General features: G+C 40.3%; 1 protein-coding gene across 3 annotated transcripts in view; it reads left to right on the top strand.

Annotated features, from left to right (window-relative positions):
• nhlrc2 (NHL repeat containing 2) overlaps positions 1-25456 on the top strand; it is a 29496-nt gene extending 4040 nt beyond the window's left edge. For 2 of the 3 annotated variants that reach the window (XM_061909611.1, XM_061909614.1), the window contains exons 3-12: positions 13340-13389; positions 14513-14918; positions 16583-16704; positions 16795-16924; positions 17606-17699; positions 17784-18015; positions 19804-19926; positions 19993-20202; positions 20279-20489; positions 22871-25456. In XM_061909611.1, coding sequence (XP_061765595.1) covers positions 13340-13389; positions 14513-14918; positions 16583-16704; positions 16795-16924; positions 17606-17699; positions 17784-18015; positions 19804-19926; positions 19993-20202; positions 20279-20489; positions 22871-23127 — 1835 coding nt within the window. In that variant the 3' untranslated portion in view covers positions 23128-25456. The remainder of the gene's footprint in view (positions 1-13339; positions 13390-14512; positions 14919-16582; positions 16705-16794; positions 16925-17605; positions 17700-17783; positions 18016-19803; positions 19927-19992; positions 20203-20278; positions 20490-22870) is intronic. The other variant, XM_061909612.1, reaches the window with a different exon arrangement.
• Positions 25457-25812: the final 356 nt, after the last annotated feature.

The following is a 25812-nucleotide window of genomic DNA, read 5'->3' as shown; positions in this document are numbered from 1 at the left end:
GCAGGGAGGTAATGGGTCCCATTTTTATAGTCTTTGGTATGACTCGGCCGGGGTTTGAACTCACAACCTACCGATCTCAGGGTGGACATTCCAACCACAAGGCCCCTGATTAGGTTGTTTCAAGACACCTCCGCATTCCCTTTGCAGGGAAGGACGAAAAACCGCAAATTATAAATACACCCCTGAAACTATTTTGTCTACTCTAAAAAATATTTGTCTGTCTAATATACAAAACCCAAAACCAGTGAAGTTGGCACGTTGTGTAATTCGTTAATAAAAACAGAGAACAATAATTTGCAAATCCTTTTCAACTTATATTCAATTTAATAGACTGCAAAGACAAGATATTTAATGTTCAAACTAAGAAACATATATATTTTTTAAAATAATCCTTAACTTAGAAGTTAATGGCAGCAACACATTGCAAAAAAGTTGGCACGGGGCCATTTTTACCACTGTGTTACATGGCCTTTCCTTTTAACAACACTTAGTAAACGTTTGGGAACTGAGGAGACCAATTTTTGAAGCTTTTCAGGTGGAATTCTTTCCCATTCTTGTTTGATGTACAGCTTAAGTTGTTCAACAGTCCGGGGTCTGTGTTGCGGTATTTTAGGCTTCATATTGCGCCACACATTTTAAATGCGAGGCCGGTTCTGGTCTACAGGCAGGCCAGTCTAGTACCCGCTAGGGCAGGGGTAGGAAACCTATGGCTCGCGAGCCAGATGTGGCTCTTTTGATAACTGCATTTGGCTCTCGGGTAAATCTGAGCTGAGACTGTTAAAAATAATGTTCAAAATATAAAACATGCTCATGCATTTGAATCCATTCATCCTTCAAGAAGTTGCATTAAGGGTAAGAAGTGATATATTTATTATCGGTTAGTTTAGGTCTTGCCCTCCTGGGGGTTCTTCAGACCACCAAGCACCGACATGAGAGCCTGTTTCAGGGTTACAATATTTTTTTATTTTTCAATAAGTCTCTCAGTTGCTTTCCAGCAATTGTCTTTTTCCTCTTTTGTTCTCGCTCGCACTCTGGCTCCAGCCCCAACCCCGTGTCTCCTCCTGGCTGCTGCTTATAAATTAGATAAAAAGGCCCAGGTGGACCTTCTATGCACCTGTCGCTGATTTCGAGGCTGGTCCTGGCAACACCCCACTTCGCTGCAGGCCACTCCCCCTCCACAGTTAGCTTTAGAATAACAATGTTATTACAATGAATAAGAGACCTATTATAATCTAGAAATGTTGGTCTTACTTAAAAATGCACGTGTTTAGTTGTGTTCAGTGTTGAAAAAAATATTACACGGCTCTTGCAGAAATACATTTTAAAATATTTGGATTCTTGGCTTTCTGAGCCAAAAAGGTTCCCGACCCCTGCGCTAAGGGCTGTGCGATATGAACGTAAAAGCATATCTCAATGTATTTTCACTTAAACTCGATAGTCAATTTATATGTCAATATATTTTCTGATGAAAGGATACATATAAAGATATACATTTTTGAGCGATATTCAAAAATATTTAAGTGAATGACAACTGTACTGTAAACAGTCAGTGGCACAACATATTGCTGGACTGACAAGCAGATCATACAAGCTGTAGAAGGCGACAAAGCCAATGGCTTCATAGCACGCCCTAATACTTATTAACTGCGTGACTGCCGGTAGTCATTCTAGAGAATATTAGCGTCTCTTATTGTCTTCTTCGCTTTGTGACTCGAGTCTTAAATGGCTCTTTGAATGGTAAAGGATACCGATCCCAGAACCATGTATATCAAATATTTCCGAATGGTTTAACCGCCACCCACCCGAATCTAATTAAAATCAATTTTTTTCGTCATGTCACCCGCCCGACCCGCGGTTTATCCGCGGACTCCGCGTATGATACCGCAAACCGCGCATCTTTAGTATATATATATATATATATATATATATATATATATATATATATATATATATATATATATCCATTTTCTACCGCTTCTTCCCTTTGGGGTCGTGGGGGGCGCTGGTGCCTATCTCAGCTACAATCGGGCTAATGCGGGGTACACCCTGGACAAGTCGCCACCTCATCGCAGGGCCAACACAGATATATATACATATATATATATATATATATATATATATATATATATATATATATATATATATATATATATATATATATATATATATATATATATATATATATATATATATATATATATATATATACATATATATTAGACTGAGAGGAGGTGGCGACTTGTCAAGGGTGTACCCCGCCTACCGCCCGAATGCAGCTGAGATAGGTTCCAGCGACTTTCTGCGACCCCAAAAGGGACAAGCGGTAGAAAATGGATGAACGGATGTATATATATATATATATATATATATATATATATATATATATATATATGTATATGTCTTGATTGGATTATCCAGAGAATAGTGCTCGATACCGTGGTAGAGCGCAATATGTAGGTGTGGGAAAAATCACAAGACTACTTCGTCTCTACAGAACTGTTTCATGAGGGTTTCCCTCAATCATCAGGAGATTTATATATATATATATATATGTATATATATGTATATATATGTTGCTGCTCCTCGATCTTAGCGCTGCTTTCGATACCGTCGATCATAATATTTTATTAGAACGTATCAAAACACGAATTGGTATGTCAGACTTAGCCCTGTCTTGGTTTAACTCTTATCTTACTGATAGGATGCAGTGTGTCTCCCATAACAATGTGACCTCGGACTACGTTAAGGTAACGTGTGGAGTTCCCCAGGGTTCGGTCCTTGGCCCTGCACTCTTCAGCATCTACATGCTGCCGCTAGGTGACATCATACGCAAATACGGTATTAGCTTTCACTGTTATGCTGATGACACCCAACTCTACATGCCCCTAAAGCTGACCAACACGCCGGATTGTAGTCAGCTGGAGGCGTGTCTTAATGAAATTAAACAATGGATGTCCGCTAACTTTTTGCAACTCAACGCCAAAAAAACGGAAATGCTGATTATCGGTCCTGCTAGACACCGAACTCTATTTAATAATACAACTCTAACATTTGACAACCAAACAATTAAACAAGGCGACACGGTAAAGAATCTGGGTATTATCTTCGACCCAACTCTCTCCTTTGAGGCACACATTAAAAGCGTTACTAAAACGGCCTTCTTTCATCTCCGTAATATCGCTAAAATTCGCTCCATTCTGTCCACTAAAGACGCTGAGATCATTATCCATGCGTTTGTTACGTCTCGCCTCGACTACTGTAACGTATTATTTTCGGGTCTCCCCATGTCTAGCATTAAAAGATTACAGTTGGTCCAAAATGCGGCTGCTAGACTTTTGACAAGAACAAGAAAGTTTGATCACATTACGCCTGTACTGGCTCACCTGCACTGGCTTCCTGTGCACTTAAGATGTGACTTTAAGGTTTTACTACTTACGTATAAAATACTACACGGTCTAGCTCCATCCTATCTTGCCGATTGTATTGCACCATATGTCCCGGCAAAAAATCTGCGTTCAAAGGACTCCGGCTTGTTAGTGATTCCCAAAGCCCAAAAAAAGTCTGCGGGCTATAGAGCGTTTTCCGTTCGGGCTCCAGTACTCTGGAATGCCCTCCCGGTAACAGTTCGAGATGCCACCTCAGTAGAAGCATTTAAGTCTCACCTTAAAACTCATTTGTATACTCTAGCCTTTAAATAGACTCCCTTTTTAGACCAGTTGATCTGCCGTTTCTTTTCTTTTTCTTCTATGTCCCACTCTCCCTTGTGAAGGGGGTCCGGTCCGATCCGGTGGCCATGTACTGCTTGCCTGTGTATCGGCTGGGGACATCTCTGCGATGCTGATCCGCCTCCGCTTGGGATGGTTTCCTGCTGGCTCCGCTGTGAACGGGACTCTCGCTGCTGTGTTGGATCCGCTTTGGACTGGACTCTCGCGACTGTGTTGGATCCATTGTGGATTGAACTTTCACAGTATCATGTTAGACCCGCTCGACATCCATTGCTTTCCTCCTCTCTAAGGTTCTCATAGTCATCATTTTGTCACCGACGTCCCACTGGGTCATTGTTGTCACCGATGTCCCACTGGGTGTGAGTTTTCCTTGCCCTTATGTGGGCCTACCGAGGATGTCGTGGTGGTTTGTGCAGCCCTTTGAGACACTAGTGATTTAGGGCTATATAAGTAAACATTGATTGATTGATTGATTGATATATATATGTGTGTGTGTGTGTATATATGCACACGCATACACAAGTCTCCAAAACGTAAACCACCATGTTGCTACAATAAAAAGTAAACAAAAGAAAATATAAAAAGTTGTACTATATTTAGAGTGTGTGTATATCTATATATATATATATATATATATATATATACAACTTTTAACGACGCCCTGCGCGAAACCATTGATAACATAGCACCGCTAAAGTTAAAAAAGGCTCCAAAAAAGCGTACCCCGTGGTTTACAGAAGCAACTAGAGCTCAGAAATTATTATGTAGAAAGCTGGAACGCAAATGGCGCGCGACTAAACTTGAGGTGCACCATCAAGCATGGAGTGATGGTTTAATAACTTATAAACGCATGCTTACCTTAGCTAAAGCTAAATATTACTCAAATCTCATCCACCGTAATAAAAACGATCCTAAATTTTTGTTTAGTACGGTAGCATCGCTAACCCAACAAGGGACTCCTTCCAGTAGCTCCACCCACTCAGCTGATGACTTTATGCAATTCTTTAATAAGAAAATTGAAGTCATTAGAAAGGAGATTAAAGACAATGCGTCCCAGCTACAACTGGGTTCTATTAACACAGATACAATTGTATATACGGCGGATACTGCCCTCCAAAATAGTTTCTCTCGTTTTGAGGAAATAACATTAGAGGAATTGTTAAAACGTGTAAATGGAATAAAACAAACAACATGTTTACTTGACCCTCTTCCTGGGAAACTGATCAAGGAGCTCTTTGTATTATTAGGTCCATCAGTGCTAAATATTATAAACTTATCACTTTCCTCAGGCACTGTTCCCCTAGCATTCAAAAAAGCGGTTATTCATCCTCTTCTTAAAAGACCTAACCTCGATCCTGACCTCATGGTAAACTACCGACCGGTGTCTCACCTTCCTTTTATTTCAAAAATCCTCCAAAAATTTGTTGCGGAGCAGTTAAATGAACACTTAGCGTCTAACAATCTAGGTGAAACCTTTCAATCCGGTTTCAGGGCAAATCACTCCACGGAGACAGCCCTCGCAAAAATGACTAATGATCTTTGCTAATGATGAATTCTGATGCGTCATCTATGTTGCTGCTCCTCGATCTTAGCGCTGCTTTCGATACCGTCGATCATAACATTTTATTAGAGCGTATCAAAACACGAATTGGTATGTCAGACTTAGCCCTGTCTTGGTTTAACTCTTATCTTACTGACAGGGTGCAGTGTGTCTCCCATAACAATGTGACCTCGGACTACGTTAAGGTAACGTGTGGATTTCCCCAGGGTTCGGTCCTTGGCCCTGCACTCTTCAGTATCTGCATGCTGCCGCTAGGTGACATCATACGCAAATACGGTGTTAGCTTTCACTGTTATGCTGATGACACCCAACTCTACATGCCCCTAAAGCTGACCAACACGCCGGATTGTAGTCAACTGGAGGCGTGTCTTAATGAAATTAAACAATCGATGTCCGCTAACTTTTTGCAACTCAACGCCAAAAAAACGGAAATGGTGATTATCGGTCCTGCTAGACACCGACCTCTAGTTAATAATACAACTGTAACATTTGACAACCAAACAATTAAACAAGGCGACACGGTAAAGAATATGGGTGTTATCTTCGACCCAACTCTCTCCTTTGAGTCACACATTAAAAGCGTTACTAAAACGGCCTTCTTTCATCTCCGTAATATCGCTAAAATTCGCTGCATTCTGTCCACTAAAGATGCTGAGATCATTATCCATGCGTTTATGTCTCGCCTCGACTACTGTAACGTATTATTTTCGGGTGTCCCCATGTCTAGCATTAAAAGATTACAGTTGGTACAAAATGCGGCTGCTAGACTTTTGACAAGAACAAGAAAGTTTGATCACATTACGCCTGTACTGGCTCACCTGCACTGGCTTCCTGTGCACTTAAGATGTGACTTTAAGGTTTTACTACTTACGTATAAAATACTACACGGTCTAGCTCCATCCTATATTGCCGATTGTATTGTACCATATGTCCCGGCAAGAAATCTGCGTTCAAAGGACTCCGGCGTATTAGTGATTCCCAAAGCCCAAAAAAAGTCTGCGGGCTATAGAGCGTTTTCATTTCGGGCTCCAGTACTCTGGAATGCCCTCCCGGTAACAGTTCGAGATGCCACCTCAGTAGAAGCATTTAAGTCTCACCTTAAAACTCATTTGTATACTCTAGCCTTTAATTAGACTCCCTTTTTAGACCAGTTGATCTGCCGTTTCTTTTCTTTTTCTCCTATGTCCCACTCTCCCTTGTGGAGGGGGTCTGGTCCGATCTGGTGGCCATGTACTGCTTGCCTGTGTATCGGCTGGGGACATCTCTGCGATGCTGATCCGCCTCCGCTTGGGATGGTTTCCTGCTGGCTCCGCTGTGAGCGGGACTCTCGCTGCTGTGTTGGATCCGCTTTGGACTGGACTCTAGCGACTCTGTTGGCTCCAATATGGATTGAACTTTCACAGTATCATGTTAGACCCGCTCGACATCCATTGCTTTCGTCCTCTCCAAGGTTCTCATAGTCATCATTGTCACCGACGTCCCACTGGGTCATTATTGTCACCGACGTCCCACTGGGTGTGAGTTTTCCTTGCCCTTATGTGGGCCTACCGAGGATGTGGTAGTGGTTTGTGTTGTGGTTTGTGCAGCCCTTTGAGACACTAGTGATTTAGAGCTATATAAGTAAACATTGATTGATTGAGATATATATATATATATATATATATATATATATATATATATATATATATATATATATACATGTCTGTATGTGTGTATATATATATATATATATATATATATATATATTTGAATGTGTGTGTGTGTGTGTATATATATATATATATATATTCCTTGCGTACTAATTGACCGAAAGAGCGCGCATTTGCCGCTGATGATGTCACGTTATCGATGGGAAAATGCATTTTAGAACAATATGATTTGACTGAGCGGCTAGGAGAGACAACAGGTAACAACAGTAAAATGGATTAGAAATGACAGATTAAAAAAAAAAAATAGAATAATTATTTTGGACGCAGTTTGGGGACTTCTGGTTTAAGTAGTACAAAATTACATAACATAAATAAAATAGAAAAATGTTATTTCTAGCTGTGCCATTAATGAAAAATGTATGAAACTCAGATAAAAAACAACATTTGCAGGCAGGCACTTTGTGATTTTCCTTCCTGGTTCGATGACACGCCCTATCTTGCCTCTATTTGGCCTGTCCCTAACTAATCGTGACTCATCATAGCAAACAACCAACCAGCTGACAAGGTGATTAATAAATTGAGCGCGCCCCACACAATCAAGGCCGCCGGCCTTGACAATATCCCCTCCAGATTCCTCATGGACTCTGCCACCACCATTTCCCCAATAATCACACATATAATAGACCTCTCAATAAAACAACGCCAAGTACCCAGGGATTTCAAGATAGCAAGAGTAACCCCCCGTTATAAAAATTTAAGCAAATTAGAACCTGGTAACTACCGACCTGTTTCTATTCTCAGTTCCATTTCGAAAGTAATGGAAAAATATTTTATGAACAGGTCGATAGATACCTTGCTACTAATAAACTAATGTACAAATTCCAATCCGGCTTCAGAACAAACCACTCCACTGACACATACCTTCTCTATCTGACCGACCACATCAAACATGAGATGGACGCGGGAAAATATTCATGCTGGACATTCAGAAGGCCTTTGACACCGTTAACCACGCTATACTGTTGGATAGGCTCAGAGCAATCGGATTCGATAAAACCTCATCGAGCTGGATGCAACCTCTCCAAGGTTTCTCATAGTCATCATGGTCGACGTCCCACTGGGGTGAGTTTTTCCTTGCCCTTACGTGGGCCCTACCGAGGATGTCGTTGTGGTTTGTGCAGCCCTTTGAGGCACTTGTGATTTAGGGCTATATAAATAAACATTGATTGATTACTTCGAGGGGAGGAAACACGTGGTAGAGGTCAATGGCACCGTGTCCCCTCCGCTCTCAGTAAGCTGTCGAGTGCCCCTAGGCAGTATACTACGACCTTTACTGTTCTTAATATACGTACATGACATGCCATCAGCATGCGACTGTGAATTGCTCCTGTTTGCGGATGACTCGGCCCTGCTGGTATCCGGCAAGGACAAGTCACAGGTGGAACAAATCCTCAGTGCTGAACTCCTCAATATTTGCACCTGTTGACAACAAGCTATCCATACACTTGGGAAAAACGGAATCCATCCTATTTGGGTCCCACATCACCCTTAAGAAAGTCAGTGACTTCACTATTAAAGTGGGTGACATTGTTATCACCAGGAAAGAGGAGATCACCTACTTAGGTTCCATTCTAGAGGCTAATCTTTCCTGTGATGAGATGGCAACCAAGGTGATCAAAAAGGTCTGTTACGACTCGGAGTAAGGAGAGGACCCAGATGCAGAGAAGAAGTTCAAAAAAATAAAGCTTTTATTTTGAAACAACTTCTTACCTCCAATGCAAAAAGTTTTTCACAAGAATAATCAACACGCGGAAAAATAATTCCGAGGATAAACAATTAACTTCAAATCACTCCACAAAAATAAGGAGGAATACTAATCTAAGGAAATTCGAAAAAAAAAAAGAATATTAATAAGAATAAACAAAAAGCGCTCCAACAGGAGGAAAAAACACCAAAACGAACTATATATAAACACTCACTATAAATAACAAAAAATCACTCAATCAATGAGGCAATAAATTCGAAATTTGGAAAAACAAAAACTCCCCAATTAGGAAGAGGACGCTCGAAGGAGGAAAAAGTAAACTCAAAATTACAGCAAAAACTAGGAAAACAGGAGCAAGACAAGGAGCTAATCAAGGACATGGACATGGACATGGACGCTAGAAAGGCACGATAGACGAGACGATCTGGCAAAGGACAAAGGGAGAAGTGAGCTTAAATAGGATGTGGGAGTGATGGGGAACAGGTGGAAACAATCAGGAATCAGGGATGATGTCAGACTGGTGACACAAGAGGAAGGGCCCGTGGTCTGAAACAAGAGGGTTGCTTTTCAAAATAAAACACGTAAATCACAAGACAGAAAAAACAAAACAAGACTTCCCTCACCGCGGTGTGACAAGGTCAACTAAAGAACGAGATTCCTCTACAGAATCTCCTCTCTGGTCAACAAAAGCACCTTGAAGATTCTAGCGGGAACTCTTATTCAACCTTTTTTCGATTACGCTTTCACCTCCTGGTACTCCAACACCTCCAAAACCCTCCAATCTAGACTCCAAACATCCCAGAACAAGCTAGTCCGGTTACTTTTAGACCTCCACCCCAGATCACACCTTACTCCAACCCACTTCTCCAAAGTGGGCTGTCTCAGGGTGGAGGACAGAGTAAAACAACTTGCACTGAGCCTAGTCTATAAAATCCGCTACACCTCCCTGATACCGAAGTACATGTCAAACTACTTCCTTAACGTAAATGACCGCCATAACCACAACACCAGGGTGAGCTCCACAAACCACGTTAAACCCCGATTCCAATCTAACAAAGGTCTTAACTCATTTTCTTATTATGCCACATCAATATGGAATGCACTACCAACAGGTGTAAAAGTATGTGCATCTCTATCCTCCTTCAAAACCGCTCTAAAACAACACCTCCAGGCAACTTCAACCCTTTACTAATACCCTCCTCCATTCACATCCCATCTCCCCGGTTTGTAAATAACCTAATGTAAATAATCAAATGTATTTTTTATGTATATACTTGTTCTTATGCTATCTGAACTCACTATGTTTTCTGCTCGCTGTACATATCCTACTAAGTAAGACCTACACTGTTTCAATGTCCATTTCTCTGGTAATGCAATTGTTGATGACTGAAGTACTGATATCAACCAAAGCTCCTCATCTCCCCCCCCCCCCAGATTGTAAATAATGTCGATAATTCATTGTATATACCATGACTATTAACTTGTGTGATGACTGTATTATGCTGATAGTATATATTTGTACCATGAATTGATTAACGTGGACCCCGACTTAAACAAGTTGAAGAACTTATTCGGGTGTTACCATTTAGTGGTCAATTGTACGGAATATGTACTGAACTGTGCAATCTACTAATCATGGATGTTCTTCTACTTGCAAGCTTGTCTTGGAAGGAGGAAGGGGAGGGATTTAGTAGCCCATGGAGGGGGACTGGGGGAGAACAAGGAACATAACAAATAAGTGGCGTTTGGTAATTTTAACGTGAAATAAATTATATCAATATTACAATATTTTCTTAATTCATATTTTGTTTAAAAATATATCGATATATCTTACAAACTCGATATATCGCACAGCCATAGTACCCGCACACTTTTACTATGAAGCCACGCTGTTGTAACACGTGGCTTGGCATTGTCTTGCTGAAATAAGTAGGGGCGTCTATGATAACGTGGCTTAAATGGCAACACATGTTCCTCCAAAACCTGTATGTACCTTTCAGCATTAATGTTGCTTTCACAGATGTGTAAGTTACCCATGCCTTGGGCACTGATACACCCTCATACCATCACAGCTGCTGGCTTTTAAAATTTGCACCTATTACAATCAGGATGGTTCTTTTCCTCTTTGTTCCAGAGGACACGACATCCACAGTTTCCAAAAACAATTTGAAATGTGGACTCGTCAGACCACAGAGCACTTTTCCACTCTGCAATAGTCCATTTTAGATGAGCTCGGGCCCAGCGAATCCGGCAGCGTTTCTGGGTGTTGTTGATAAATGGCTTTGGCTTTACATAGTACAGTTTTAACTTGGAATTAAAGATATATCGACCAACTGTAGTTACTGACTGTGGTTTTTTGAAGGGTTCCTGAGCCCATGTGGTGATATCCTTTGTACACTGATGTCGCTTTTTGATGCAGTACCTCCTGAGTGAGCGAAGGTCCGTAATATCATCGCTTACGTGCAGTGATTTCTCCAGATTCTCTGAACCTTTTGATGATATTCCGGACCATAGATGGTGAAGTCCCTAAATTCCTTGCAATAACTCAGTGAGAAATGTTGTTCTTAAACTGTTTGACAATTTGCTCACGCATTTGTTTACTAAGTGGTGAACCTCGCCCCATCCTTGTTTGTGAATGACTGAGCATTTCATGGTAGCTGCTTTTTATACCCAATCATGGCACCCAGCTGTTCCCAATGAGCCCGTTCTCCTGTGGGATGTTCCAAATAAGTGTTTGATGAGCATTCCTCAACTTTCTCAAGTCTTTTTTGCCACTTGTGCCAGCTTTTCTGAAAAATGTTGCATGTATCAAATTCCAAATAAGCTAATATTTGAAAAAACAACAACTAAGTTTTCTAGTTCGAACGTTAATTATGTTGTCTTTGCGGTCTATTCAATTGAATTTAGGTTGAAATAGATTTGCAAATAATTTTATTCTGTTTTTAATTACGATTTACACTATCACCATGAATTCATTAACGTGGACCCCGACTTAAACAAGTTGAAAAACTTATTCGGGTGTTACCATTTAGTGGTCAATTGTACGGAATATGTACTGTACCGTGCAATATACTAATAAAAGTTTCAATCAATCAATCAAACAAGGTGCCAACTTCACTGGTTTTGTGGTTTGTAGATGCACATTTATGAAAGAGACCTAAGGTTTTTTAAGGGGAATCAAATGTTAAGGCGATATAAGTGGAAACATTTGTGGGCTTTCCAGTAATAGTTAACAGCAAGATAATGCTGTTTATTGGCTTGTGTGCTTACGTAATCCTAAACGGCTCCATTCTCATGAAGGTTTATCGAGTTCATAAGCTTGCTTAATGATGTCACCACCTCTATTATAGACACACATCGTGACATTCATGCTTGAAGTGTAGTGGGTGACCTTAATTGACTTAAAGGATTTGATTGACACCGTTGGAGAGGAATTCATTTAAGTCGTGCAAGAAGAGAAATGTTTTTTTTAATAGTGCAAGTCGCAACACATTGTATTTTCATCAGTATTAAGCAACTGGGTTGTCTAATCCTGACCTCAAAGAGAGTGTCTTTTGTAGAAGTTCACATTTATGTAACCAAGATTCGAGATGCTGTCTTTTTCACAACACTTTCTGGAATTTCACATTATGGTTTTGCCGTCTTTACGAACTTGAAAAACTAAACTAAACTTCTACTATATATGTATGTGTTTGGATTATATATACAAACCCCGTTTCCATATGAGTTGGGAAATTGTTTTAGATGTAAATATAAACGGAATACAGTGATTTGCAATTCATTTTCAACCCATATTCAGTTGAATATGCTACAAAGACAACATATTTGATGTTCAAACTGATATACACTTTTTTTTTGCAAATAATCATTAACTTTAGAATTTGATGCCAGCAACAGGTGACAAAGAAGTTGGGAAAGGTGGCAATAAATACTGATAAAGTTGAGGAATTCTCATCAAACACTTATTTGGAACATACCACAGGTGTGCAGGCTAATTGGGAGGTGGTGGGTGCCATGATTGGGTATAAAAGCAGCTTCCGTGAAATGCTCAGTCATACAGAAACAAGGATTGGGAAACGGTCACCACAATTTATGAACAAATGCGTGAGCAAATCGTCAAACAGTTTAAGAACAACATTTCTCAACGGGCTATTGCAAGGAATTTAGTAATTTCACCATTTACGGTCCATAATATCATCAAAAGGTTCAGAGAATCTGGAGAAATCACTGCAGGTAAGCGATGATACAACAGACCCACCTGAAAAGCTTTAAAAAAGTGTGTCTCCTCAGTTCCCAAAGGTTTATTGAGTGTTGTTAAAAGAAAAGGTGATCAAACACAGTGCTGAACATGCCCTTTCCCAACTACTTTGGCACGTGTTGCAGCCATGAAATTATAAGTTAATGATTATTTGCAAAAAAAAAATAAAGTTTATGAGTTTGAACATCAAATATCTTGTCTTTGTAGTGCATTCAATTGAATATGGGTTGAAAAGGATTTGCAAATCATTGTATTCCGTTTATATTTACATCTAACACAATTTCCCAACTCATATGGAAAGGGGGTTTGTACAACATAACATTCATACATTTGGAAAGTTAATCTCATTGCTGTTTTTTTTCCTTTTAAATTCTCACTCAGATGGACTTGTTATTGTGGGCGTACACTCAGCCAAATTCCCAAATGAAAAGGTAAGTGAACACTCCATAGACATATTATTTATTAGAGTAATATTGATATTGACTATACTGTAGTTCAATTTTGGAGCTAAATTGTTTCTGTGACAGAACTCTTAAATGGAAACACTAAATCATTAAAAATCAACGTCTCTCATTGAAATTAATTGAAATCATATTATTGCATTAATGATTGCCCCAAACAGCACCATTTTAACATGTAACATGCCTTTTAAAAAGAAAAAAAAAGTATATGATAAATATCGTATGTACTCCAAATACAGTACAGGTAATTTTTAAAAAGTAATGTAATCATAATGTAAAGAATGGAGAGCGGACTTTTACCGTATCTCTTCAAGCTGCTTCTCCATCAAACACACGATCAGCAGCTTTTCCTGTTTTTCATGGCTAAATGTCCACCTGTTAGATATTATTAAACGTCCTCGGTTGACATTTGACTCATTCTGCTTCGGTATGTTGCAAACTAGCAGTGATACGCTGGAATTGTTTCAACAAGTTGGCAACAAGCTCAGCCATTTTGTGATTTATTTATTTTTTAAATTCACTGAATATCATCCACTTCTTCTCAGCATTGTCTGTCACACTCACTTTCTTCCTTCCATTGTTTGGAAAACAAAGTTATGTTGATCTCTACTCTATTTATAAGCTAATGCTAGCAAGTAAACCAGATATTTCGGGCGGATCTTACGGTGTTCACTGTGGTATTTGCTATACCAACTAATGGCAGAGAAGCTTGTAACTAAAATATTTTATTGCAACTTAAAGCATAACAATCAGCCGAGAGACAAATGTTATCTCTGGAGAATTCTTAAGATGAAATACCACTGTAATTTGTTAAAGTAATACAACTATAACAAATATCATTACAGTATTGTATTAAAATTGTAATTATTTTGAGGTCCCCCAACATTTTTTGTTCAATGGATTCATTATTCATACGGAATATACAATTCATTGATAAAATATTTTTTTACAGTCACGACACAGAGGGAAGTAGTTATTCAAATTAATATAATCTCTTTGTATATGTAAATACAATACATGACTAAATATTGGCTAAGATGTTCTTGAACACTGAAGATGGGTCATGGCTTAGGTCTTTATGTGCTCCTTTAAGGTTCTGGACAACGTCCGCAGTGCCGTCCTCCGCTACGACATCTGTCACCCAGTGGTGAACGACGGCGAAGCGCGTCTCTGGCACCAGCTGGAGGTCTCCTGCTGGCCCACGCTGGTGCTGGTGGGCCCACGTGGCAACCTGCTCTTCTCCCTGGTGGGCGAAGGCCACCGTGAACGCTTGACTCTTTTTACGGACGTAAGTCTCCGTTACTACCGGGAGAAGAAGCTGCTGGAGGTGCACTCGGTCGGTGTCAAGCTATACCGTGACTCGCTACCTCCCACCATCCTGTCCTTCCCTGGGAAGATCTGCGTGGACCACAGCAGCAACAGGCTGGCTATCGCTGACACCGGACATCACCGAATTGTGTTGGTGTCCTCGACTGGTCAGCTCTTGCACGTCATCGGAGGTAAGATATGCCAGTCAATAATTCTCCATCATCCAACACCCTCAGTTCTGAGGAACCCTTCAATCTGCGCACTTTGACCGTGTCAGTAAAAAAACAGGACGCTGTAGATATTTTTAGCTCATTCCCATGCTTAAAAAGCCTCAGAGGAGCCACATGTTCGTCTGTGCCGTTCCCAGACCAAAGCAGACGTTGGCAGAGTTCGAGCCGTGCACACGCTGGGAACTGGTACTGACCTTCATTGCGGGGACAAAAATGCCCAGTGGGATTTTTTATTCCTGTCAGCTGAGCTCATTCAGCGGCTTCTGTTTGCTTTTCAAAAACACGGAGTTCTACTTCTTGGTGTTTGATGTACGTCAGCCTCACACAAATAGTCATGTTTGCAATAATGCCATGCAATGAAAAGTAGCCCTGATTATCCCTGATGTGTATTTACTTGCAAAACCATTATGACTTTCTTTTACCTTTGGGACCGATTTAGTCCCGTTGTCTCCCAATACAACTAAGTGGTGACATGAGAATGTGAATATATTTTAATTATTTAATTAAGATTACATTTAATATATCTAAAGTTAGATCTGAAGTTGAAGATGTTCTGCATTTAAACGGGAACTGCACTTTTTGTGAAATTTTGCCTATTGTTCAGAATTATTATGAGAAACAAGAACAAGCTTTTTTCTTATTAAGATGATTATAGAACACTAGCAAAATGTGGTTATGCACACTCTACACAGCGATATCTAAACGGAGGTTCAAAGACGCGCACAATATAAAGTTAGACGACGTTGTCGGTAGTAATGTCAATTATTTGTTTGAATACATTTCTCTTCAACTTTCTCTCCTTACTTTTGCCGCGTTTCAACTCGTTTAGGTGCGGTAGCAGCTGCTGACATGCTTCTGCAGTGAGGAATGTTTTTATGATATTAAGAGATTAAAGTTAAAGTTAAAAGTTAAAGTACTATGATAGTCACACATACACACACTAGGTGTGATGAAACTACCCTCTGCATTTGACCCATTCACTTGTTCCACCCCCTGGGAGGTGAGGGAAGCAGTGAACAGCAGCAGTGGCCGCGCTCTGGAATCATTTTGGTGATATAGCCCCCAATTCCAACCCTTGATGCTGAGTGCTGTTTTTCAAACTTATTATAACCAATGGTATTTACAATATATACTATACAAGGGATATCTATTCATACAATATATCACTTAAATGTGTTTTCATGTTTAAAAAAAGTGTTTTAGTGTAAAAAAAAAAGAACTTATTTTGAAGTTGTAGTGGCAGTAATCCTGCCTTTGCTTTGCGCCACGATCATTTCCATGTAGGGGACACCCTGGTGAAATGTTGAAGCTGACGGAAGCCGAGAGAGTGAGGTCGTCGTGACTTGGCTGTGTAAATGTGGAACTTGCAGCCAAGCTTTGCCATCATAATTGGCGTGTTTACCAAAAGTCAACTTGAAAAAAACTTGCTTGGCCAGCTAAGCAACACTTCTCTTTTGTAAAGTAAATCTGTGCAGCAAATATGGGCATCTACATCAACAATATGATTTGCCTGAGTAGCTGGACAGGACAACAAAAAATAGGGTTTGGTAAAAATGACTTTTTGTTGTTAAAAACAAATGAGGGAGGATAAAAGTTATTATTTGTGCTTTTTGTTTTGTGTGCAGGGCCTGAAAGTGGAAGGCAGGATGGCGCCTTGTCTGAAGCTTCTTTCAGCTCCCCTCAGGGGGTCGCCATGAAAAACGATGTGGTGTATGTTGCCGACACTGAGAACCACCTAATTCGAAAGGTCTTGGCGCCGAAACCCCTGATATATTCCCTAACCCTCTTTTAAATGTAGTCTTGCTCCCAGCTAAAGTTTGTGCCTCCATCAAAGTAGATCGATCTGTTAGAGGGGCGGGTCAGCACACTGGCCGGCCTCGGCGTCCAAGGCATGGACAAAGCAGGCGGGGCTATGGGAGTTCAACAGCCAATCAGCTCTCCTTGGGATGTGATGCTTGGCTCTGCCGGTGAGTCCTCCAACTCGAATTAGACCTCTGTGGGCCTATTCCCCCTGATAAACAACACCAACCTTTCTCAGACTCGGAAATATTACAAACAATAACTCTTAACAATAAATTATGCTGACTTTTTGGGAAAATTTCCCCCCCAAAATACATAATTTTTAAGTGAGATTTTGTGAAAAATGTTTTTGTTCAACTTCTTTTCTTTTTTGGGCATTTTTTTGTGTGTTTATTTTAAGATGATATATAATGACATTCACATTGAAATAAATGTGTTCATAGCATTGTGTGGCCCTACTTAACAAAACTGAAATTTTCAAAAACTCAACTATCTAATTGGCGTAACGACTCAAATGTCGAGTAAATAATTTTCGGTGAAGAAAACGATAATAATTAGAATAATTAAAGTGGCATTTAAAGGGTTGGAATCCTGACAATGATAGGTAGTTCTGAGCAGGTAAAACATTAAGATATTTATGAAAAAATTAAGAAAATACATTGTTTAATTATTTAATAGCAGTTTTTTTGTACGTGTGCAAGGAAGACAGTCAGCTTGTTTCATTTGGCACAATTGTTAGCGACAATGTCATTGATAATGGATGAGCCATACACAGTGACAAACTTCTGATCATTGTGTGTGTGCGTGTGTGTTCGTGTGTGCGCGTGTTTGAATGTGTGTGTGTATAGGTGGTGTGGAGGACAACGTGCTGTGGGTGGCGATGGCAGGAACCCACCAGATTTGGGCTTTGTTCCTAGCAGATGGCAAACTGCCCAAAGGAAGGTGAGAGAGGCTGGATGCCATAATTGTAAAACTTTTTGAAGTCTTGCTCTCAAGTTCCTTCACTCCAAACTTTTTTTTGGACAGCGAGTTAAAGGCTGGTACATGCGTGCGATGGGCTGGCAGCGGCAGCGAGGAGAACCGCAACAACGCCTACCCGCACAAGGCCGGATTCGCCCAGCCCTCAGGTCTTGCCGTGGCCCCTGAGGAACCCTGGAGCTGCCTCTTTGTGGCCGACAGTGAAAGCAGCACCGTGCGCACAGTGGCGCTGAAGGACGGCGCGGTCAAGCTGCTGGTCGGCGGTGAGAGAGACCCCCTGGTGGGTGATGTTTTTTATAATTTCGATGACCTTATTTAAGTGTATGACGAGGCAAAGCGATGAATCTACTGTATTCTTATGGATGTGGAGAATATTGTCGCTGCTTTTGTTCAATATTTTCTATTAATCCAGTAATGGAAACATGCTAAAAAATTAAGAAACAATTTTTGGTTTATAAAAAAAAATTTCAGAGTCACCAGCTTCAAACACAGGAGCTGTTAGTTTGATCATTTTTTTCTTAAAAAAATAGGCTAACCTAGCATGATGTTAATTTTAGGTTAGGATATACTTTTATTTATGCCACAATTGGGAACTTACGTTGTTAGAGTGTAGGTTTTTACATACAGGAGCAGAGGTAAAACTTAAATGGAAAACAAAATAGTAACAAATAATAAATATTGCGCACTAATATGTGTAGATAAAAGATAAAATAAAACACTAACATCTGTATTGCACACTAAGAAAAAAGATCACAGTGATTACATTACTGTGTTATTAAGTCTTCTTTGAGCATAATATTAGCATTGTAGCTAACATAGCTATGCTCGTGTTGCTAACGTTTTTGTAATCCTGTCCCACTCCTTAATGTTATGTTGTCGTACAGTATGTAATATATGGCATCTATTACTTTGGACAAGGGCAGAGTTATAGTGTATCAGTGAAAAATGCATAAGGTGTTCCATCGGGCTAATTGTAGACCACAACAGCTCATTAGCATTAAAGTTACAGACACCCAAATATGGCTAGCTAAACTCACTTTTAAACTGTATTCTAGCATCATGGTTAGATTTTGGAAAACAGTTCCAATGCAACACAGTGAAACTTAGAATGATTAAAATGGGTAAAAATAGTATTTAAAGAGGACTTTACAAATACTCAAGAGTTGTTGTACAATACCCTTTCTTGGAGAATCTCTTTATGTAGGCAGCACGGTGGAACAGGGGTTAGTGCATGTGCCTCACAATACGAAGGTCCTGAGTAGTCATGAGTTCAATCCCGGGCTCGGGATCTTTCTGTGTGGAGTTTGCATGTTCTCCCTGTGACTGCGTGGGTTCCCGTTCGGGTACTCCAGCCTCCTCCCAATGCCAAAGACATGCACCTGGGGATAGGTTGATTGGCAACACTAAATTGGCCCTAGTGTGTGAATGTGAGTGTGAATGTTGTCTGTCTATCTGTGCTGGCCCTGCGATGAGGTGGCGACTTGTCCTGGTTGTACACCGCCTTCCACCCGAATGCAGCTGAGATAGGCTCTAGCACCCCCGCGACCCCAAAAGGGACAAGTGATAGGAAATGGATGGATGGATGGATGTCTTTATGTTATTGACACTCCTTGTCAACACAGCAATATTTGTGGGGGCTTTTTATTCAGTCCTAAGATGATAAAACACTTACTGAATCAAATCGCATGATACATCGAGCAAACTGTGGTGCTTTTGTGGAAGAGTATATGCCTGCGTTTTATACTTTTGTTAATTGTGAGACTTGGTGAATTGGCTTCCTATTCCAGTCCTGCTGCAAATTGCTCGTTTGATCAGCTGTTTGAATCATGTGTTATGTTTTGTGAAACAGTCTGTGCCTCTAAAAGAAGACTTTCAGAATGAATGGATAATAAATAGATTAACAACAGTAGAGTGTTTCCTGTGTTCTTCAGCATTACCTATCTATCATAAATACAACGATTCTTTGTTTAAATGTGATGAATTGCCACTTGTCATATTTCTATTGTAGCATGAATAATTTCTTTGTGATTTTTTTTTTTGTTGACTTTTTTGGTCTCCTTTTAATCAGAACCTCTTTGCTTTCGGAGATGTGGACGGGAAGGGGGTGGACGCCAAACTGCAGCATCCGCTCGGTGTGGCCTGGTCTCGGGAACAGAGTTTGCTGTATGTGGCCGACTCCTATAACCACAAGGTGTGGGCATGTGGAGTACATGTTTGAGATTTCAGTTCCTCACAATCTAAATGGCTTTGTGCACAGATTAAGGTGGTGGATCCAAAGACAAAGCACTGCAGCACTCTAGCCGGGTCAGGAGCAGCTGGCAACGCTCTGGGTCCTGATTTCAGCAAATCCAGTTTCAATGAACCTGGTGGAATCTGCATGGGTGCCGGTGGCAAACTCCTTTACGTGGCCGATACCAACAACCACCTCATCAAAGTGTTGGACCTCCACTCCAAGACCGTCTCACTGGTGAGAGGCGTTTGTTCTTCTATTTGTTGAAACATCACCATAATTAAGCTTTTCACCCCAACATCCTTCTCCTCAGTTGTGTATTTCTGCAGACTACACAGACGCGCCAGAGCCTAGAGCATCCATGAAAGCCCCCACGCTGCCTAAAAGGGCTGCAAGGATAAAGCTGGCACCACTGTCGGTGTGCGCAGGGCAGACCCTCACCATGTCGCTCAAGCTGTCACTAACGGAAGGAGCGAAACTCACGGATGGGGCGCCAAGCTGTTGGGTTCTCTCGGCCGAAGAAGGTAAGCTAGTATTTTTCATCAGGTACACTCTTTTTGCTTATGAAGACACAATGATGTTGGAAATGCACTATATTGCCAAAAGTATTTGGCCACCAATCCAAATGATCAGGTGTAAAAAATGAAGCACTTTGCCATGGAGACTGTTTCTACAAACATTTGTGAAAGAATGGGCCGCTCTCAGGAGCTCAGTGATTTCCAGCGTGGAACTGTCATAGGATACCACCTGTGCAACAAATCCATTTGTGAAATTTCCTTGCTCCTAAATATTCCAAAATCAACTGTCGGGTTTATTATAAGAAAATGGAAGAGTTTGGGGACAACATCAACTCAGCCATGAAGTGGTAGACCACGTAAACTGACAGAGAGGGGTCAGCGGATGCTGAAGCGCATCGTGCAAAGAGGTCCCCGACTTTCTGCTCAGTCAGTTGCTACAGAGCTCCAAACTTCATGTGACCTTCCAATTAGCCCACGTACAGTACGCAGAGAGCTTCATGGAATGGGTTTCCATCTACGTTTCATCTAAGCCATACATCACCAAGTCCGATGCAAAGCGTGGGATGCAGTGGTGTAAAGCACGTCGCCACTGGACTCTAGAACAGTGGAGACGCGTTATCAGGAGTGATGAATAACACTTTTCCATCTGGCAAACTGATAGACGTGTCTGGGTTTGGAGGTTGCCAGGAGAACGCTACATTTCGGACTGCATTGTGCCGAGTGTGAGATTTGGTGGAAGAGGAATTATGGTGTGGGGTTGTTTTTTAGGAGTTGGGTTTGGCCCCTTAGTTCCAGTGAAAGGAACTTTGAATGCTCCAGGATACTGAAACATTTTGGACAATTACATGCTCCCAACCTTGTGGGAACAGTTTGGAGCGGGCCCCTTCCTCTTCCAACATGACTGTGCACAAATCAAGGTCCATAAAGACATGGATGACAGAGTCTGGTGTGGATGAACTTGACTGGCCTGCACAGAGTCCTGACCTGAAACCGATGGAACACCTTTGGGATGAATTAGATCAGAGACTGAGAGAGAGTCAAGCCTGCTCAACCAATACGTGTGCGCCCTCGCCAATGCGCTTTTAGAATTATTTTTTATTTTCATTTTTAAAATATTGTATACTATATATATTTATATGATAAACGTATGTAGATATTTCAATGTTGTAGTATTTGGAGTTCAATATGATTTCATGAAACCACACTGATTGACAGGAAGATATTACCATGTTCTATTTCACTATCGTTAGAGATAGGCACTGAAACCCGGTTTCATAATAGCACCAATTCCAACATAAGCAAAAGTACCAGGTCCGAAAAAAGAAGAAGCTGTCAGTGCTTCATTTTGGTACTAAATTATGCCACCAGCAACAAGTGCGTAACGGTGATATTGTTCAAGTAACATCTTGAAAGTAATGTAGCGTCCCGACAGAAGCACACAGAGTTCTACGCTCTTATTGAACTCATTATTGCATTAACAAGACAACATAACAATGCTAGCATTGCAGTGCTAGACTAGCTTGTAGCCATAACAACAGCCCTTCTCCCACACCAATGACACTTACAGCGAGGTTGCATTCACAAACCCCCAGACTAATGAGCATCAATAATACAAAAGTTGCGTTGTGCATGATCCATATATTCTACAGTATTTTGGCGCCATACTAATGACACTTTGTTGTGCACTTGGTTATCGTTTTTTATAATTGTAGTATTTAAATTACTAGTCTGTTTAAATTGAATGTCCAAAATATGATGAATATTATAATATTAAAAGAAGAAAAAATGTTTTCCATTTTATAAGTACCAGTTTCGGCACCATTTAAGCACCGGCAGTGTTTTTCAAGTACTGATTTGGTACTAGTATTGGTTCAAATGCAAACAATACCCCTTGTAGTAAGTTGACCAAATATGGCGAATGATGATCCAGTGCCTCTGCAGGCACTCATCCTTAATGAACACAGATATCACAAATAAAATACTTCATTTCTATTTGAAAGTTGCGGCAGTCCCGCTGGTGTCGCTCGACTAGCCGCTCATTCAGTTTGGAACTTTTTCCGTCAGCGGTATCAGCCTGCTATTTGCGGAAAGGTTTGCGATAAGAGTGCTGCCGCGTCTCGCTTCAACATAATTAGCTCCCAGGCTTATGTTACGAGAGCCTCTCTGTGCGCCGACTTCGGCTCGGTCTAGACTTAAGCTGATGGGATCGCGCTAAAGCCGGAATTTGAATGCGGGCCCAACGCCAGAGCTGAATTACAGCCCTCTCGGGACACGGTGGTAGAAGAAATCAACGTCATTAATCAGCAAAGTGCTCTTTCTCCAGTGTTGGTTTTTCACGATGCAACATGACTTTGGCTGTTGGCTCAAAAGTTCTTGTTTGCCAACAGGTGACGAGTGGTTGCTGGACGGTCAAGTGGTCACCGGCGATATCACCGGTCTGTCAGGGCTGCTGCGCATCTCCACCAAACTCCCGGAAGTTCCAAAGAAACTCCACGCAGGCCTCAGGCTGAGCGTTTGGGTATACTTCTGCATAGCAGCGGGTGCAGCCTGCACGATGAAAGCGGCATCTTTCTTTCTGCCTCTTGAGATAAGTGACAAACCTTTTTTGGGGGAGGTCACAGTGGTGTTAGCTCATTCTTTCTAATGCAGGGGTCAATGTACTAAGCTACCTGAACAAAAAGCCTTAGCTTTGCAGTATAGGCCAAAAAGCTAATAACTGTAATATCTAATAATATATTTTATATTTCTTTTTCTACAAATATGCCAAGTGGCAAATAAATCAAATTAGTACTTTGTTGTAAAAAAAAAAAAAAAAAAAGGCCACAATGGAACATTTGAGGTTAAACATAACTGATCTGAACTGAACTCTGTTCCCCACGGAAAATCATGGAAATAGAAACTATTCCCTTCTAGGGTCTATCTACAGCCATCTTTATGAACTGTACAATTCATTTTTAAGGAATATTTTCTATCATTGAAGTGTAAAATAAAACGTTAACGACTAAGTGAGACTTTTTAACACAATTGTTACAAGTGTAAAATTAAGTTTCAAAAATGAGGTCTTTCATGACGGCAGTTTGGCTTTAAATGCATAATTGTTTTATTCTTAATTCCAAAGTGTACAACTTAAGGGCTGGTTCAACTTCAAAGGTTCCACAGTAGCACTCGGTTCTGAACCACAAAGAAGTCCACTCGAGCCTGGTGTGGGCTCATGTTGGCTGATGGATGAGGTCAACTTTGTTTTTAATAGCGTAGTCCATTAGTGCACAAGCGGGACTCTTCTAAAGCTTCTTTTCATATCTAAAAGCTCTCTATGATTACATCACATCTGTAATTTCATTAAAGCAGTTGGGCATTTATTGTTAAGAATCACTTCATAGCAAAGTCAAAATATGAACATATGTTTAACTTATTTATGCACCTAATGTCTTTAAGGCTATCCGAACAATAAGACGGCCGTTGGCTCATAGTATTTAAAAAATATTTATTCTTTGACCTTGTATCTGAACAAATGTAAAATATGATTCTAGTTAAAGCAATAATATTGCCAATATTGACCTCAAAACCAAACCTGAAAAGCATGTTAACAACTAACAGGCGTAGTAAGGAGAGTAGCGTTTTTGTTGTTTCCGTAGCAACCCCTAATTGCCCATTTGAGTGGTCTGTGGCAATAATGGTGGACCAGCCTGGTCACAGTTCATGTAAGCAGTAGCGCTTAAACTACTGTTAAAAATGGTGTACCATCCAAATGCCCTCGAGATAACTTCAGCGCTTACATGACTGTTTAGAATAGTCTTCTAACAGACTGCTCTTGTATTAGCATCAGCGCTAACATCATTATTTACAGTTATGTAATCCAAACAAATGCTCTTGATTTTGCGTCCAAGCTATCAACTGCTTAAACTGGCGTACCAACTAACTGCTCGCTAATTAGCATCAGGTATCATCTTATTATTAAGTTGTGTACAAACTAAATGGTCTTGAGTTAGTGTCAGCTATCAACTGCTTAAACTGGCATACCAACTAACTGCTCGCTAATTAGCATCAGGTATAATCTTATTATTAAGTTGTGTACAAACTAAATGGTCTTGAGTTAGTGTCAGCGCGAGCCTTACTGTTAAGAATTGTGAACTGTTGTGTATGGTGTACAAACCAACTGCTCTATAGTTAGAGCTAGTGCTAATGTTTATCAAAAGGGAATATACTAAATGTTCATTAGTTAGCATCAGCGCTAACAATATTACTTGCGGTGGAGTACAAAAACAAAAGCTGGGAAGTGAGCATTAGCATCAAAGACAGCATTGCTGTTCAGAATTGTGTACCAAACAACTGCTGCTCTCTTGTTAGCATCCGAGCTAATGTTATTGTTTAAAATTATCTGACAATTGACTCCTGTCTCGTTGGCATTACAGCTAACATTATTGTTCAATGCTGCGTACAAACCGTTTATTAAATCACTTCTGTCTTGTTACATAAATGTAAAGGATGTGACTCTTACAGAAACTCACGAATCAGTTTGATTCAGATTCTAAGGAAGACTGTTTGATTCAGAATCAGTTCTCGATTCAACACACAATTTTCGATTCAAACAGATTGTTGCAGCATATTATTTGGTATGTAAGTTACAGTAAAAATATTTTCAAAACAGTATGATAGTAGCTGGTCTAAAAATTTATTTTTAAAAATCGATCTTTGAAAATTAGGAATCAATTCAGTATTGTTATAAATAAGTATCATGACTTCATCACGTCACTCAGAAGTGCTTTGCAAAACAGTTGGCAGTAAAAAATTAAAAAAACTTTGTTCTTTGTAATGTTTGATGTTATTTGATTAGCATCAGCAAACCACTTTTTATTGTGTATTTTGGTTTTCTTTGTTCTGGGGTATATTTGCTGTTAATAAATGTATGAGGCACTTTAAAATGTAACAAAAAGAGCAAATAAAATATTTCTATCTACTCTTCTAATGTTCAATATGAACCCATGGTGCATTTATTACGGAAAAACTTTGCATGCATTTTGACTAATTCAAGTGTGTGAAACATTGGATTCACGGTCATCACGCAGTGCTCAGATTGTCTTGTGCATGGAAACAAGCTCAGTTTTGTTATATAAATGGTAATAAAATGTTGTACATTTTCAGCAGTGCTTAACCTGTCAACATGGGCTTTGCAGCGGGCGAACCCCTTTGAATCCTTAAATCGAATTTAGGCTCTTGCGCGGAGGCTCCAGTGTATGCAACGTTAGCTTGCTACTCTTGGTGCTTGACGTACGACCCCAAGAGTAATCTAACCTTGTGAAGCACTGACGCAGTGTTGTTGTTTTTAGTA

The sequence above is a fragment of the Nerophis ophidion genome, linkage group LG08 (assembly GCF_033978795.1).
Source record: "Nerophis ophidion isolate RoL-2023_Sa linkage group LG08, RoL_Noph_v1.0, whole genome shotgun sequence".
Lineage (NCBI taxonomy): Eukaryota > Metazoa > Chordata > Actinopteri > Syngnathiformes > Syngnathidae > Nerophis > Nerophis ophidion.
This window is presented reverse-complemented; position numbering and strand designations above follow the sequence as displayed.